This window comes from Heterodontus francisci, chromosome 9 (genome assembly GCF_036365525.1).
Source record: "Heterodontus francisci isolate sHetFra1 chromosome 9, sHetFra1.hap1, whole genome shotgun sequence".
Classification (NCBI taxonomy): Eukaryota; Metazoa; Chordata; class Chondrichthyes; order Heterodontiformes; family Heterodontidae; genus Heterodontus; species Heterodontus francisci.
Window position 1 is genome coordinate 104,617,254 of NC_090379.1, and position 16,919 is coordinate 104,634,172.

A 16,919-nucleotide genomic window follows, 5' to 3' on the forward strand; every position below is an offset into this window, starting at 1 on the left:
TGATAGAGGCTGGAACCCTCACAACATTTAAGAAGTATTTAAATGAGCACTTGAAACGCCATAGCATACAAAGCTACGGGCCAAGTGCTGGAAAATGGGATTAGAATAGGTAGGTGCTTGATGGCCCGCACAGACATGATGGGCCGAAGGGCCTGTTTCTATGCTGTATGACTCTAAAATCAAAATTCGGCGTATGCTGGAAATCTAAAATAAAAACAGAAAATGCTGGAAATACTTAGCAGGTCTGGCAGCATTTGTGGAGAAAGAAATAGAGTTAACGTTTCAGGTCAATGACCTTACATCAGAATTCCTTGGCAGTTTAGCACTCCATCTGTTCCTATTAAATTAGTCATTCAGGTTTATACCCTTTATATTGTGTGTGTATTTCTCTGTTTCCCTCTTTTTGCCTTAAGCCCTCTCTCTCGCTCACTCTTTCTCTCATTCTGTCTCTTGATACCACACCGGTATGTAGATTGTATGGTGCTAGAATTGAATCAGTTCCCATCATCACCATCAATCTAACAATATCTGATCTGATAATCAGTCGTGACTCTGCATTGTATGAGGCAAGAGACAGAGTGAAAATTCTCCATTTATGGTATTATCCAGTCTGTCTCTGTTCCTTACAGCTGTATATTTATCTGGAGGCTAAGCTCGGAGCTGACAATTAACATGAGGCAGAGGCTGGCTGAGATCAGGCAGAAAGAGAAAAAGCAAATGAAGACACCTCCAAGGAAGCATTCCACCTCAAATAGGTACAAGAGCAGCAAAGCATGTTGTGTAGGGGAGGGGAACCAAAGGGTCGATCGAGTGGAAGGAGGTTGCAGCTAATTATTAACCACTGATAACTTAATTATTAACCACTGATAACTTCACCAATTTGTAACTGTGGATTGAAGGACTATGGCCAATTTGTAAAACCCAGTTCCTTCAACTGACCTCAGCTTTTATCTCTGATCAATCTTTTGCAACAGCAATTTAATAACAGGTCCCTACTGCTTACAGCAGGTGCATTGGTGCTAATATGGTTTGCCTGCTTTATAAGGTGGCAGTAAAACCACAATTGTTATAAAGGGCTGCATCCAGTGACACCACAAGCTGGATTTTCCTGGCCTCGTGGTGGGTGGGCTGCGGGGCTGCCTGGAAAATAGGGGGGAACCATGTGGGGCTGAATACCCGACACATTCCAGCCACCGGGGAAGTTTCCTAGGGGGCGGCAGGAACCCAGATCGGTTGCCCAAGACCATGAGGTTGAAGTAAAGCCATATGGAGGAGGGGATGCTGTATGGACTGATCAGTGTGTTACAAAGAGAGTTGCAATTACTGAATACTGTATTATTAAGTTTTTTAAAACGAGACTTATTACTGCTTTGGATCCCTCATTAATTCTGTCTCTAACACTATCTTCTGTCTCTCTCCCACCCTCTATCTATTTCTCCCTTTCGTCCCTCTTTTTCTCTGGCATCTCTCCATCTCACTGTCCCCCTTTATATTTCTCTCTTTCTTTAATTCTCTCTCTTTGTCTCTGTATGTGGCATTAAAACAGTTTATTCCGGATCAGAACATTCATCTACCTTTCTTCACCCCACCAGACGGGAAACGTTTGATGTTGCTGCTCAGACAGCCATGTCCTCCGACAGTGAGAAAGAAGCTGAGGAAGATGGAAATGATGAGGAGGAAGGTCACTGTGAGGGATCCACACACATTACACCAAAAAGAGGCATCACAGATGTGGGCAATGGTAGGTCCATACAGATGCCTGTTCTCCCAGGAGATGAGAGGGGTCGCTGTGTGAAAACAGAGCCAGTGCACTTCAGCCCTACCATCAGCTGTTTGTGTTTGTTGAAAAGCCTACATTAGAGCACAAGGTGTAAACAATCTTAACGCAATCTGTCAATCTCCAGAACCTCTGGCTAATTCTGGGATACAGTACCGTGGACTTTGGCTGCCGTCCAATTCCTCACCCAAGTAACCATTCTTCATAGACAACATGTTACTAACTGTGGCTGGTGCTAGAAACATTGCCCTAGTGCTCTACCAGCAGTGCTGTGCACGTCTATCACACTTTGGCATCGCAGGAGCAGAGTTCAATGTTCTACAACTATAGATACCGGATAAGGGGAGTTCAATACTGTAGTTATTACAGGTATGAAGCATTGGGAGTTCCAGCACTGTAACACTGATGATCCTGAGCAAAGCGAGTCCAACTGTTGAAATCACTGAGCCCTGAAAATCCAACACTGTACCGTTAATGATAGTGAGCTATGGGAGTCCAACAGTGTAATAATACTGGTAATAATCAATGGGAGTCCAACAGTGCATCATATGTGTTATTAAGAAATGGGAGTCCACAGTGTATATTATTGGTGGTACTCACCAATGGGAGTGCAACACCAGCAGAACAAATAGGCAATGGGAGTCCATTATTAGCCAGTAAAACTATGAAGCCATATGAAATCCTACAATAAAATTAGAAACTTCGGTGTAAAATGATTATCAGCATAGTATCAAATAAACCAATAGAGATTACTGCACCGCACGGTTTGAGGAGAGCAGAGTACCAGCTGAATGTGCCTGGCAGGTATGGTGCTACTTCGTCACAGAAAGAGACCCAGATAATGCTTTGGAGGCAAGTGTTTTATGTCCCTCTTTTATTATTATTCCAGATATCCCCACAGGCTTAAAATACACTGGGAGTGTGAAGAGTCTGTACCACTGGGACAATAGTAAGGTAAGGTTTGATCTGCACTAAAAACAGTCACAATTTCCTCTCAAGAAATAGATATGTATATAGTATCCCTCACTTGCCTATCCACCATCTACAAGCCACAAGTCCAGGAGTGTGATGGAATACTCTCCAAATGCCTGGATGAGTGCAGCTCCAATGACACTCAAGAAGCTCGACACCATCCAAGACAAAGCAGTCTGCTTGATCAACACCCAAGAACACAAGAAATAGGAGCAGAAGTAGACCATATGGCCTATAGAACCTGCTCCACCATTCAATACGATCATGGCTGATCTTGAGCTTCAATTCCACTTTCCTGCCCGCTCCCGATATCCGTTGATTCGCTGCGAGACCAGAAATCTATATCTCCCAGCCTTAAATGTACTCAATGATGGAGCATCCACAACCCTCTGGGATAGAGAATTCCAAAGATTCACAACCCTTTGAGTGAAGTAATTTCTCCTCATCTCAGTTCTGAATGATTGACCCCTTATCCTGAGACTGTGTCCCCATGTTCTAGATTCCCTGATCAGTGGTAACAATCTCTCAGCTTCTACCCTATCAAGCCCTATCAGAATCTTGTATGTCTCAGTTAGATTGCCTCTCATTCTTCTAAACTCCAGAGAATATAGGTCCAACTTACTCAGCCTCTCATCATAGAACAACCCCCTCATCCCAGGGACCAATTTAGTAAATCTTCGCTGCACTGCCTTCAGTGCAAGCATATCCTTTCTTAAATGTGGAGATCAAAACTGCACACAGTATTCCAGGTGCGGTCTCCCCTTGCAATAAAGGCCAGCAGTCCATTTGCCTTCCTAATAGCCTGCTGCACCTGCATGTTAACTTTGTGCGTTCCTTGTACGCGTACCCCCAAGTTTCTCTGAACATCAATGTTTACCATTTCACACCTTTTAAAAAATATTCTGCTTTTCTAATTTTACAACCAAAGTGAACAACTTCACGCTTCCCTACATTATACTCCATTTGCCATCTTGTTACCCACTCACTTAACCTGTCTGTATCTCTTTGCAGCCTCTCTGTGTCCACCCCGCAGCTTACCTTTCAACCGAGCTTTGTATCATCAGCAAACTTTGATACAATTACTCTCTGTCTCGTCATCCAAGTCATTAATATAGAGTGTAAATAGCTGAGGCCCCAGCACTGATCCTTGCGGCACCCCGCTATTCACTGCCTGCCAACTTGAAAATGTCCCATTTATGCCTACTCTCTGCTTCTTGTCTGTTAACCAATTCTCTATCCACGCTAATATATTATCCCCAACACCATGAGCCCATATCTTACCTATTAATCTTTTATGTGGCACCTTATCGAATGCTTTTTGAAAATCCAGGTATACTACATCTACTGGTTCCTCTTTACCCTTCTAGTTACATCCTCAAAAAACTCTAAATAAATTTGTCAAACAGGATCTCCCTTTAGTTTCCAGCATCTTCCCAACGACTGATAGATTAACTGGCCTATCGTTCCATGTTTTCTCTCTACCTCCTTTCTTGAAAAGCAGTATAACATTTGCCAACTTCCAATCTGATGGGACCATTCCTGAATCTAAGGAATTCTGGAAAACCATAGCCCGCACATCCGCGATCTCTGCAGCTATCTCTTTTAGAACGTTATGATGTAGGCCATCTGGTCCTGGGGACTTGTCAGATTTTAGTCCCTCAAGTTTCTCCAATATTTTTTCTCGACTGATATCAATATCCTTAATTTCCTCACTCTGTTTAGCCCCTAGGTTACTGCCTATTTCTGGTATGGAACTTGTGTCTTCTACTGTGAAGACAGATACAAAATATTTGTTCAATGTCTCTGCCATTTCCTCTTTCCCCATGATGATTTCTCCTGTCTCTGCCTCGAAGGGACCAACGTCTACTTTAGCTATTCTCTTCCTTTTTATGTACTTATAAAAGCTCTGGCAATCTGTTTTTATATTGCTGGCTAGTTTACTCTCATATTCTACTTTTTCCCTTTTTATCAACTTTTTGGTGGCCCTTTGCTGGTTTATAAAACACTGCCAATCCTCAGACTTGCTACTATTTTTTGCAACATTCTTTTCGTCTAATACTCTCCTTAACTTCCTGAGGGAGCTACGGATGGGTCGTTCTTGACGAGTTTTTGTTTTTGAACAGAGTGTACTTTTGTTGAACACTTTGAATTGTTTCTTTAAATGTTTCCCACTGTTCAGTTACTGACATACCTTCCAGTCTATTTATCCAATTAACCTTAGCCAGTTCTTCCCTCATACCTTCGTAATTGGTTTTGTTTAAGGTTTAAGATTCTTCTTTGTGATTGAAATGTGTCACTTTCAAACTTAGCATGAAATTCAATGGTATTATGATCACTATTTCCCAGTGGATCTTTTACTATGACATTGCTTATTCACCCTGCTTTATTACACAATACAAGAGCTAAGGTAGCTTTATCCCTAGTTGGTTCTACAACATATTGCTCCAAGAAACTGACACAAAAGCATGCTACAAATTCATTTTCTGGACTACTGTTGCCAATTTGATGTCCCAGTCTATATGCAGATTAACGTCCCCCACAATTAATACATTACCTTTTTTATATGCTCCAATAATTTCCCGTTTAATGTTCTGTCCAATAAATATAACGACTGTTAGGGGGCCTGTAAACTACTCCCACCAGTGTTTTCTGACTCCTGCTATTCCTAATTTCCACCAATCCTGATTCTACTTCATGATCTTCTGAGACCAGATCCTTTCTCACTAATGCGCTTATGCCATCCTTTACTATCAAGGCTACCCCTCCTCCTTTCCCATTTGGTCTGGCTCTCTGAAATATTGTATACCCTGGAATATTCATTTCCCAACCTTGATCTCCTTGTAACCATGCCTCGGTAATGGCATTTCGATCTAGATCATTTACCTCCATTCGTGCCACTCGTTCATCTATCTTATTACAGATGCTTCGTGCATTCAGATAAAGGAACTTTAATTTCATTTTTTTTACCTCTATTCCCTGCAATGACCTTATTTGCCAATGTACAATTTTTGTCCCTTCCTGTCGCATTCTGTTGAGTTACCCACATCATTATCCTGCTCCGATGCCCTGACTTCTCTCTTTGGATTTCTAAATTTCCCTTTATCCAAACCCTCCCCACTACCTCTATTATTTTAAAGCCACGTCCCTAGTTATACAATTAGCCAGGCAACTGGTTCCAGGCCGGTTTAAGTGAAGCCCATCCCAACGGAATAGCTCCCTCTTCCCTGAGTACTGATGCCAGTGCCCCAAGAATCGAAACCCCTCTTCCCACACCACTCTCTTTCAGCCACCCATTTAGTTCTGTAATCTGCTTGACCCTGTGCCAATTTGCACATGGCTCAGGTAACAATCCGGAGATGATTACCTTTGCTGTTCTGTGTTTTAGTTTGGACCCTAACTCCTCAAATTCTCCAAACAGAACATCATTTCTGGTTCTACCTATGTCATTGGTTCCCACATGGACCACGACAGCTGGGTCCTACCCCTCCTATTCCAGGTTCCTCTCCAGCTGCGAGGAGATGTCCTTAACCCTGGCACTGGGCAAACAACACAGCCGTCGGAGCTCCCTGTTGGGGCTACAGAGAACAGTATCTATCCGCCTGACTATACTGTCTCCTATCACTATCACATTCCTCTTCACTCCCCCCCACTGGAATGGCATCTTTCACCATGGTGCCATGGTGAGTCCGCTCATCCACCTTGCAGTCCTTCTCTTCATCCACACAGGTAGCAAGGACCTCGTACCTGTTGGACAAGGTCAGGGGCTGAGGCTTGTCCATCACTACATGCCGATTCCCCCTGCCTGCTTCACTCGCAGTAACACCCTGCTGTCCCTGACCATTGGTCATCTCTAATGGTCTCCCTACTCTAAGGGTTGTGACTGCCTCCTGGAACAAAGTGTCCAAGTAACTCTCCCTCTCCCTGGTGTTCCGCGATGTCTGCAACCCACTCTCCAGCTCAGCAATTCTGAGCTGAAGTCGTGCAAGCTGCAGACACTTATTGCAGATATGGTTGTCCGAGATTGCGGTGCATTCCACAGATTCCCACATGCTGCAGTTGCAGCACACCACTGGCCCTGCCATCTCTGCACAATCTTATTTTTTAATTAGTCAGTTAGTTAATAATTCAAGCTTAAGTAATGGAAAGTTGCACTCACCTACCTTGGAGTCAAAGGAAGAAGACGCACCAGCTGCTGGAGGCTATAAAAGATGGGAAAAGGAGCCAATCTTTCCCCCTCTGCACCAAGTTCTCATGTGCACCAAATTTCCAACTTCACTCTGACAAATGTCTCACTGAGGCAACTGTTTCTTCACACTGGGTCCCCTCACTCACCCGATCCGCCACCTTCAACATTCACTCTCTCTACCACCAATGCACTGTGGCAGCAGTGTGTACCATATACAAGATGCACTGCAGCAACTCTCCAAGCCTCCTTTAACAGCACCTTCCAAACCCGCAACATCTACCGCCTGGAAGGACAAGGGCAACAGATGCATGGGAACACCACCAGCTGCAAGTTCCCCTCCAAGTCACACACCATTCTGACTTGGAACTATATCAACGTTCCTTCACTGTTGCTGGGTCAAAAAGCTGGAACTCCCTTCCTAACAGCACTGTGGGTGTACCTACAACAGATGGACTACAGCTGTTCAAGAAGGCTGCTCACCACCACCTTCTCAAGGACATTTAGGGATGGACATCAAATGCTGGCCTTGCCAGTGATGCCCGCATCCATGAAAGAATTTTTTAAAAACTATTTTTTTACTGTTTAATGCTAGAGAATATCCACTTTTTAGTAATAGGTAATTGAGGGTTTACTTGAGTATACTGAATTTGCGAACTTTTAATTTTTGAGGTTAAGGCACGATTAACCATGGTGAATTTTACCTTGTCCCCATCAACCTTTCTTTCAAATAAATATACAAACTGACTCATACCTTATCCCCATGTTACGAACTATATATAATCCACATCCATATACAGTATCCATTACTTATATGGCTTAATTATCATTTATATATGTGTATATATATATGTTCTATATTTTTAAGTATTAATGTTGTTGTGACCAAGGCGGGAGTAATGCACAGTTAAGTCAGTCCCACTACTCCACAGGTCATAGCATATCAAATAAAGTTTCCCACCTACCGAAGAATAGCCCAAACTTTATTTATGCCCCAGAATAAAGCACAACAAACCAGGTTTCTTTAAACAGCAACAAAAATTAACTATTTATTAATAACTAAGTCTTAAACAATAATGAGATAACTCTATATGTGAAAGGATTCTTTTCAAACTTCTTATTCTTCCTAACCCTCATGCACACACACATACATTCCAAAAAAACAGTTAACTGGAGCAAAAGGATTTTTTGGTTTACAGCTGTTTCTTAGGAATAGAAGGAATAATGACAAATAGTTTAGTTTATTATGTTCTGATGGAATGTTTTCAGTACAGTGAGGTGTCCCAGAGTCAAATAGTCGGATGCCACTCAAAGTCTCTCCAGTCGAGGTTGATGAACAGTCTGTGATGGGTAGGCTTTCAAGGCAATTTGTCTGCAGCAGGCATCACACAGGTCTTTCAGCAGGGGTGTAGCCAGGAACCTACAAATAACTGGCCATTCAGGGTCCTGGGGCAATTCTAAGGTTCCAAGGGGCAGAGTATGCACCATGCAAGCTCCACCTATTGGTGCCAGGTGCTGAGCGACCTAACTAGTGGTCATTTGAAGGGACGACTGAAGTGACTGAGTGAAAGGTAATTACAAGTCCTAGTGGAGATTTTTTTATCCTGAGCTGCCTCTGCCAACACGCTACTCCTAGCTTAGCTTTAATGGAGAAGCCACTAGAATTCCCGTCCCCACCTATGCACAACTTGGCGAGCTGCTTATAAAAGCTGGAGGAGGACTTGCAGCTCCCGGTGACAAATGAATGAGGCCCAGCGCTTAAAATAGCTAGAGCCTGTCAGCAGGACTGCAGAGTGGGCAATGCAAGCATTCCTTCCTCTGCCCTCCTGAAGTCCCACACATTTGTGTTTCTGTGCTGTTAGACTCTATGACTCTATTTTCCAAATCCTTTTCAGTGAAGAAATTGGTAAAAATCCAGAATGGCGCCAGCCCCATTGTTCACACATCTTTAGCTAGGTTTTTGTTCTCGTCCACCATAATCCCCCTCAGTGAATTAACAGTCTGGCCAGACAACATGGGTGACACCCACACATCTCCTGTGCTCATTGTCCCTGGGCAATGGAGAGCTAAACTGCCTGGAACAGAGAACAGTGGGCTCGGTGTTTGGAGCATTTCTCAGTTCAGCACCACCATTTCTAAACCATTCCCAGGGCATGGATTCAATACACCATCATAGATTGATAGAAATTACAGCATAGGAGGAGGCCATTCAGCCCCTGATGCTGGTGTTTTCTCTCCTGTAACCCCATTTCCCCACATCCTTTTGCACATTACATTTGAAATATTTATCCCCTTCCCTTTTAAATGATGTGCTAGTCCCTACCTGAAGCATCCTATTGTCAAATAGCCTTCAATATAAAAACCTTCCTCCTCCCTTCCCTGTTGTTTTTCTTCAATCTCAGTTTCCTAGTTCCTCATTCGCCCACCAGTGGAAACAATCTTTCACTATTTACCCACAGTGAGGTTCTCAGCTTCTCATTACCCTTTACTGGCTCTTCCTCTCTCAGTGCCGCTCCTACTCACCACTATTACTGGCTCCTTCTCCCAATACTCACCATATTCCCCAGTCTCCATCTCTCTTCCCGAGACCCCAACTCTCTTCCCAAGTCCCCATTTGCCAGTCCACCTCTCATTGAGCCCCCATTATCTAATATCCTTCTTTCCCAAGCCCCCCCCTGATTTTAGCGACCACCGCCCCCCCCCCTTCAAATTCAGATAAACCCCAAATTTCCCAGGCACTTCCTCCCCCACCCCATTCCCAAGCCCTCCTTATTGTATACGTTCCCGATTCCCGACTCAGCAGCTCCCTTCTGACTGCACTCCACACGGTCACTGCTCTCAGAGATGTCTTTCCAGCAGCCAGTGGTGTCACTGAGTGGGTTGGAAGCACACAACGATTTAAATCACTGATGTCCCAAACTCGGATTCTGGCAAATTCCCGGTCTGGCAATGCCTCAAATTTAAACTTCTCATCCTTGTGTTCAAATCTCTCCATGGCTTTTCCCCTCACTATCTCTGTAATCTCCTCCACTCCTACAACCCTCCCAGACCTTCCTCTAATTCTGGATTCTTGCGCATCCCAGATTTTAATTGATCCACCATTGGAGGCTGTGCTTTCAGCTGCCTTGGCCCCAAGTTCCCTCCCTAAACCTCTCCCCTCCTCTACCTCTCTGCCCTCCTTTCAGATGCTCCCGAGAACCTACCTCTTTGACCAACCCTTTTGTCACCTGCCCTAATCTCTTTCTGTGGATCAGTTTTGGCTGGTGATTGCACCTATAAAGCACATTGGGAGGTTTTACTGGGTTAAGGACGCTACATAAATGCAAGTTATTGTTGTGATGTCGGATGCCACTTATTCTTGCAGAGTGATGACCCCCATTTGCAGGAACTAAGACTGTTGCAATGTTAACTTATGTCCCCCTTATACAGACAGATGATGTGCCAGTAAGATTGGACTCGGTGCACGATCACGCCCCCCGTCCCCGAGGACGATGGTCCCGTCATGTGAACAACCTTGAGATGAGCGTGAAGTCAATGTTGGATCTTCGACATCTGGACTCCTTCTCCTTTTCCCCGTCAATAGACTCCATTTCCCAGGCAGGAACGTCGCTGTCCAGGGGCAGTGTGTGCGAGGAATCCACTGATCAGGAGCGCAGGGTTCGGGTCAGCATAGAAACTCTGCTGAGCGATGTGAGTGCTGTTCACAGAAGGGAGGCCATTTGGCCCTTGAGTCTATGCCGGTTCTTTGAAAGAGTTATCCAATTAGACCCACTCCCCCTCAGTTCTTCCCCCATCGCCCTGCAAATTTGTCCCCTTCAAGTATTTATCCAATTCCCTTTCGAAGGTTACTATTGAATCTGCTTCCATCACACTTTCAGCCAATGAATTTCAGGCCACAATAATTCTCTGTGTAAAAGAAATTCTCCTCATGTCGCCTCTACTTCTTTTTCCAGTCACCTTAATCTGTGTCCACTGGTTACCAACCTTTCTGCCGGTAGAAATAGTTTCTACTTATTTATTCTGATAAAACTCCTCACAGTTTTGACCAGCTCTATTAAATATCCCCTTAATCTTCTCTGCTTTCAGGAGAACAACCTCAGCTTCTCCAATATCTCCGTGTAACTGAAAGCCCACATCCCAATCTCTTCTGCTGCCTCCTCAAGGCCTTGACATCCTTCCTAAAGTACAATACCCAGAGTTGGTCACAATTCTCCAGCTGGGGCCTAACCAGTATTTTATAAATGTTTTGCATAGATTCCTTGTTCTTTTTCTCTATTTCTCTATTAATAAAGCCAAGGATTACATCTGCTTTTCAAAAATATTTGTGTATGTATACTCGCAGGTCTCTCCATTCCTGCACCCCCTATAAAATAGCACCATCGCTGTAATCCCTACAGTCTCTCCCTGAAACTTTCCTCTCCTCTGACTCTGGCCTTGAGTGCATCCTCTATACCTTCACCCACTATTGTTGGCTGTACCATCAATTGCCTGAACCCATGCCCTAGAAATCCCTCCCTACTCTCCAAACTCTCTCTCCTCATTAAGACCCTCCTTAAACCTTACCTTTTTGGTCACCTCAACTCCTTATATCATGTTGGTTGGCTTGGCATCAATTTTATTTTTGATTATGCCTTTGTGAAGAATCTTGAGGTGTGTTTCCATGTTAAATGCACTGGAGAATTGCAAATTGTTATTGTTCTCTGTGACCATTAATTGGACTCACCCGATGAGGGCAATTTTGACTCTGGATGATAGTGTAAGACAGTCAATGTAGCATTGGCCGCTTGTTATAAAGAGTCTGTTTTCCCACGATCGATATATTTTATAACGAATAGCCAAAATATTTAAATAAGTTTTGAAAAAAATACAATTTTTTAAAATCTCTGCTATTCCTGTCGGTGGAAATGGAAACCAGGAGAGGTGTATAACAGATAGCTAATCCAACATCAAGCGTTTTAGACTGTTGCCCAAAGTCAGAGTTACACCCACTCTATTGTAACTGTCTTCCAGTCACTCATATCAGCCAGAGTCAGGTCCATATTGAGTTGTCTTTGATATCTGTGTATGGCTGGGACAAGTGATCTAGCACAATGCAACATGGCAAATTTCCAGCCTGAATCCATCGGGTCTGATTTACTGGCTGGGGTCCACAATATATAAAAAATGCCAGACAGAATGAAAATACCTGAGTGATTCTGACCATCACTTGCTGTAACAAAACAATTATATTATTTATGTAACCAGCATCATCTGCAAGCAGCAGATTTTTGAAGATGCCAAGAAACTAATTGTATCGAACCTATCCTCGTGTAGATGCCCTGCTAAGAAACTGTACCAATGCTATATAACTAGCGTACAATGTATATAATAAATATAACACTGGGAAGAAAGACCAGTTTCCTTTTAGCAAGGGGTTCTACAGCCTGAGATAGGGTTGCCATGCCTGGTTGGACGTATCCTTGGAGGTGTTGTCACATGACCTCCTGCCTCAAACCAATCTCAGGCCCCTCTCCGACGTTCCTGTCCTTGGTCACCTGATACTTTCATACTGACAGTGCACCACCTCCCCACACCCGTCAGATAGTGAACAGATTCCTCGTTTATCATTTGGATGATTCTTGACTGTCAGACAAAGAGTCTGTTTTCCCATGACCAATAATTTTGATAACTAATAACCAAAATGTTCAATTAACTTCTTTAAAAACACCATTTTTTTAATGCACCTGTGATTTGTGTCCCCGGTTTGCTCCCAGCAGTGTCTCGGAGGTTAGTTTGTAATTCCTGGAGACTCCAGGGTTGTCTTGCAATCCTGACCCGAGACCCTGTTCTCATTATTTCCCTGACAGATAGAGGAGCAGGAGTCGGCAGACACACGCAGCTTATCGTTTGTCAGGCCCAGCAGCATCACACTACCGATGTGTGAGGAGGGTATATTCAGCCAGGAGCTGGAGACACCAGAGGTAGAAGAACGTGTTATCTACCCGGTACACACAGGGAGTACTGGCGAGACAGAGGGGTGAGTGCTGATATTTATTCGTGATCTGCTTCCATGCAAATGGCCACAAGGTGGGGACTCAGGAGCAAGCTGACAAATGAGTGTGTTTCTGTGCCTCAGCTTGGAGGTACAGCGCAAAGGTTGGCCCTTATTTTTGAAGCCAGCATGTTGAGATTGGTTCTTGTTTGTGAAGCCAGCGTGCCACTGGTGAGTGTTTAAACTGTTTTCCTTTCTCAGGCTGATAAACAACAACTCTCTCAAGAAATGCAATATGAAAATGTATTCTTCATACTAATTGTCAGAGTTGAGGCCACTTCCGAGTTTATGTTGGAGGATTGGGTATTGGAGTGCTGTTTTGAGGGTACATTTTTAAGCTTTTCTTGGGAATCTTTTACTTGCATTCGTGGCTTGAAGTCAGTTTCCCAAGGCAACCAAGTCTCTTATCAGCCAAAACCTGTGTCTTCATTTTCTAGCCATATATTGGCTAGTAACTTCTAAATTTGCTGACTAGCGTGCTCGACAATACGGGGAATTCACACCATCACCATGGCAAGTTAAAAATGCCCCACCTTTGCGCCATTATGTATAGGCTCAAACTAATTTTGACAAAAATGAAGTACTGTAGGAACATAGGAACAGGAGATGGCCAGTCAGACACCAGCCACCCTCCCCACACCAGCCTGTTCCACTATTCAATTAGACCATGGTTGATTTGTATTTTAACTCCATCCACTCACCTTGGTTACACAACCCTTAATTTATCAAAACAAAAACAAGAAATGCTGGAATCACTCAGCAGGTCTGGCAGCATCTGTGGAAAGAGAAGCAGAGTTAACGTTTCGGGTCAGTGACCCTTCTTCGGAACTGACAAATATTAGAAAAGTCACAGATTATAAACAAGTGAGGTGGGGGTGGGGCAAGAGATAACAAAGGAGAAGGTGCAGATTGGACCAGGCCACATAGCTGACCAAAAGGTCACGGAGAAAAGGCAAACAATATGTTAATGGTGTGTTGAAAGACAAAGCATTAGTACAGATTAGGTGTGAATACACTGAATATTGAACAGCAGCAAGTGCAAACCTGAAGAAAAACAACCTGAAAAAAAACAGTGGGTAAGCAAACTGAACAAACTAAGATGAAATGAAATAAATGCAAAAAAAGATTGTAAAAAATGTAATAAGGAATGTTAAAAAAAAGGAAGAAAAAATAACTAAAAATGAAAGTAAAATGGGGGGCTGTCATGCTCTGAAATTATTGAACTCAATGTTCAGTCCGGCAGGCTGTAGTGTGCCTAATTGGTAGATGAGCTGCTGTTCCTCGAGCTTGCGTTGATGTTCACTGGAACACTGCAGCAATCCCAGGACAGAGATGTGAGCATGAGAGCAGGGGGGAGTGTTGAAATGGCAAGCAACCGGAAGCTCAGGGTCCTGCTTGCGGACTGAGCGGAGATGTTCCGCAAAGCGGTCACCCAGTCTGCGCTTGGTCTCCCCAATGTAGAGGAGACCACACTGTGAGCAGCGAATACAGTATACAACATTGAAAGAAGTACAAGTAAATCGCTGCTTCACCTGAAAGGAGCGTTTGGGGCCTGGGATAGTGAGGAGAGAGGAGGTAAATGGGCCGGTATTACACCTCCTGCGATTGCAGGGGAAGGTGCCCTGGGACGGGGACGAGGTGGTGGGGGTGATGGAGGAGTGGACCAGGGTGTCGCGGAGGGAACGATCCCTTCGGAATGCTGACAGGGGAAGGGAGGGGAAGATGCGACTGGTAGTGGCATCACGCTGGAGGTGGCAAAAATGGCGGAGGATGATCCTTTGGATATGGAGGCTGGTGGGATGAAAAGTGAGGACAAGGGGAACCCTGTCACGGTTCTGGGAGGGAGGGGAAGGGGTGAGGGTAGAGGTGCGGGGAATGGGTCGGACACGGTTGAGGGCTCTGTCGACCACAGTGGGGGGAAATCCTCGGTTGAGGAAAAAGGTCATATCAGAAGCACCGTCATGGAAGGTAGCATCATCAGAGCAGATGCGTCGGAGATGGAGAAACTGGGAGAATGGAATGGAGTCCTTACAGGAGGTAGGGTGTGAAGAAGTGTAGTCGAGGTAGCTGTGGGAGTCAGTGGGCTTATAATGGATATTGGTAGACAACCTGTCCCCAGAGATGGAGACAGAGAAGTCGGGGAAGGGAAGTGTCAGAGATGGACCATGTAAAGGTGAGAGAAGGGTGGAAATTGGAAGCAAAATTGATAAAGTTAATTTATCAATCTCAGTGTTGAAGTTTTCTTCTAAGCTCAAGGGAGTACAATCCTCGTCTTTGCAATGACTCTATGACTCTGTAACCCTTTTAGCCCAGTATCATCTGGCTAAACTGCATTGCACCCGCTGCTAGGTTAATATATCCTTCCTGAGATGTAATGCTCAGTACTGAGCTCAATACTCCAGATGGAGGCTAACCAGTGCAATTGTCCAGTTAATGGATCCTTTCTCAGTTCTGTGTTTGTTTACTTCAAAGAGATCACCCTCAAAATGGCTACTGCTGCATGCTGGGAAATTGGCTTGTCTCCTTTAGGCTTTATGTGAAACTTAACAGAAGGAAGCCGATCGAGGCAATGGTGCTGATTACCAAAAGACACAGGTAGAAACAATCACTGAGCGCACACACTCGAAAACAATTCGCGTGTGACACTGGCTATTAAGCTGCCTCATACTCTGATGAGGATAACCTTATCATTTACAGCACTTGTCAGGCATTCCAGTTATTATCGGCTTGCCTGTTATGGTGACCCTGAAAACGCTTGGCTGTTTTGGCAGACTCCCACTATAACTGCGGCCGCAAGCTCCACCTGTAACCTGGAACACACCAAGTCCCAGATTGGCATGGAAATTTCCAGTGCCCTCTTTGAGGATAGAGACTCCAGCCATTGCATTACATGAAGGGTGGGTAGGAACTTCCTATGCAAGGGCCCTCTCACTTCCCTGGTTTTCAGAGGGAACCTTGTAAATCTCTGAGGGACAATAGGTATGCCAGTCTTCTGAAAGTGCAGTTGGGCACAAGGAAATGGCTTAGACACCTGAAGACAAGATAAATAATTACTTTATTCAGTGGTATTATTGGCCCCCTTATAAAATCATTTCTCCAAGGAGGGACTGGGCACCTCCCCTGGTGGTAGTATGAGATTGGAATTATCAACCTGTGTTAGTACCATCCCAACCCTTCTCTTCTGTGGCTACCACCACCAAATTCCCTGCCACTCCTTCACAGATTTATGCCTGGCAACATTTCCTCTTGCCGAACAGCCTCCCCCGGCTGCTACTTTTATCAAAATGCACAACCGCTCCAATGCAGTTCTGAAGAAGGGTCACTGACCTGAAACGTTAACTCTGCTTCTCTCTCCACTGCTGCCAGACCTGCTGAGTATTTCCAGCATTTCTTGATTTTATTAAAGGATTCCATATGCCTTCTTAACCACCTTATCAACCTGTTCTGCTGCCTTCAGGGATCTGTGGACATTCACTCCAAAGTCCCTCATTTCCTTTATACTTCTCAGTATTTTCCCTTTAATTGTGTATTGCTTTTCCTTGTTTGACCTCCCAAAATGCATCACCTCACACTTCTCCAAGTCAAATTCCATTTGCCACTTTTCTGCCCATCTGACCAGACCATCAATATCTTCCTGCAGCCTGCAGCTATCCTCCTCACTATTTACCACACGGCCAATCTTTGTGTCGTCCGCAAACTTCTTGATCATGCCCCCTACATTTAAGTCCAAATCGTTATATACACCACAAAAAGCAGGGGACCCAGTACTGAGCCCCGCAGAACGCCATTGGAAGCAGCCCTCCAGCCTCTAAAATAACCGTCAACAATTACCCTTTGTTTTCTGCCACTGAGCCAATTTTAATCCACCGTGCTGCACTTCCCTGGATCCCATGAGATTTTATTTTTTTAACCAGTCTACCATGTGGGACCTTGTCAAAAGCCTTGCTAAAATCCAT

The 16,919-nt window shown here is 44.3% G+C and overlaps 1 protein-coding gene across 3 annotated transcripts in view; it reads left to right on the forward strand.

Annotated features, from left to right (window-relative positions):
• mapkbp1 (mitogen-activated protein kinase binding protein 1) overlaps positions 1-16,919 on the forward strand; it is a 368,915-nt gene that overhangs the window by 220,220 nt on the left and 131,776 nt on the right. For 2 of the 3 annotated variants that reach the window (XM_068039616.1, XM_068039618.1), the window contains exons 19-23: positions 630-755; positions 1,593-1,741; positions 2,667-2,731; positions 10,362-10,622; positions 12,779-12,948. In XM_068039616.1, the coding sequence (XP_067895717.1) occupies positions 630-755; positions 1,593-1,741; positions 2,667-2,731; positions 10,362-10,622; positions 12,779-12,948 (771 nt within the window). The remainder of the gene's footprint in view (positions 1-629; positions 756-1,592; positions 1,742-2,666; positions 2,732-10,361; positions 10,623-12,778; positions 12,949-16,919) is intronic. The other variant, XM_068039619.1, reaches the window with a different exon arrangement.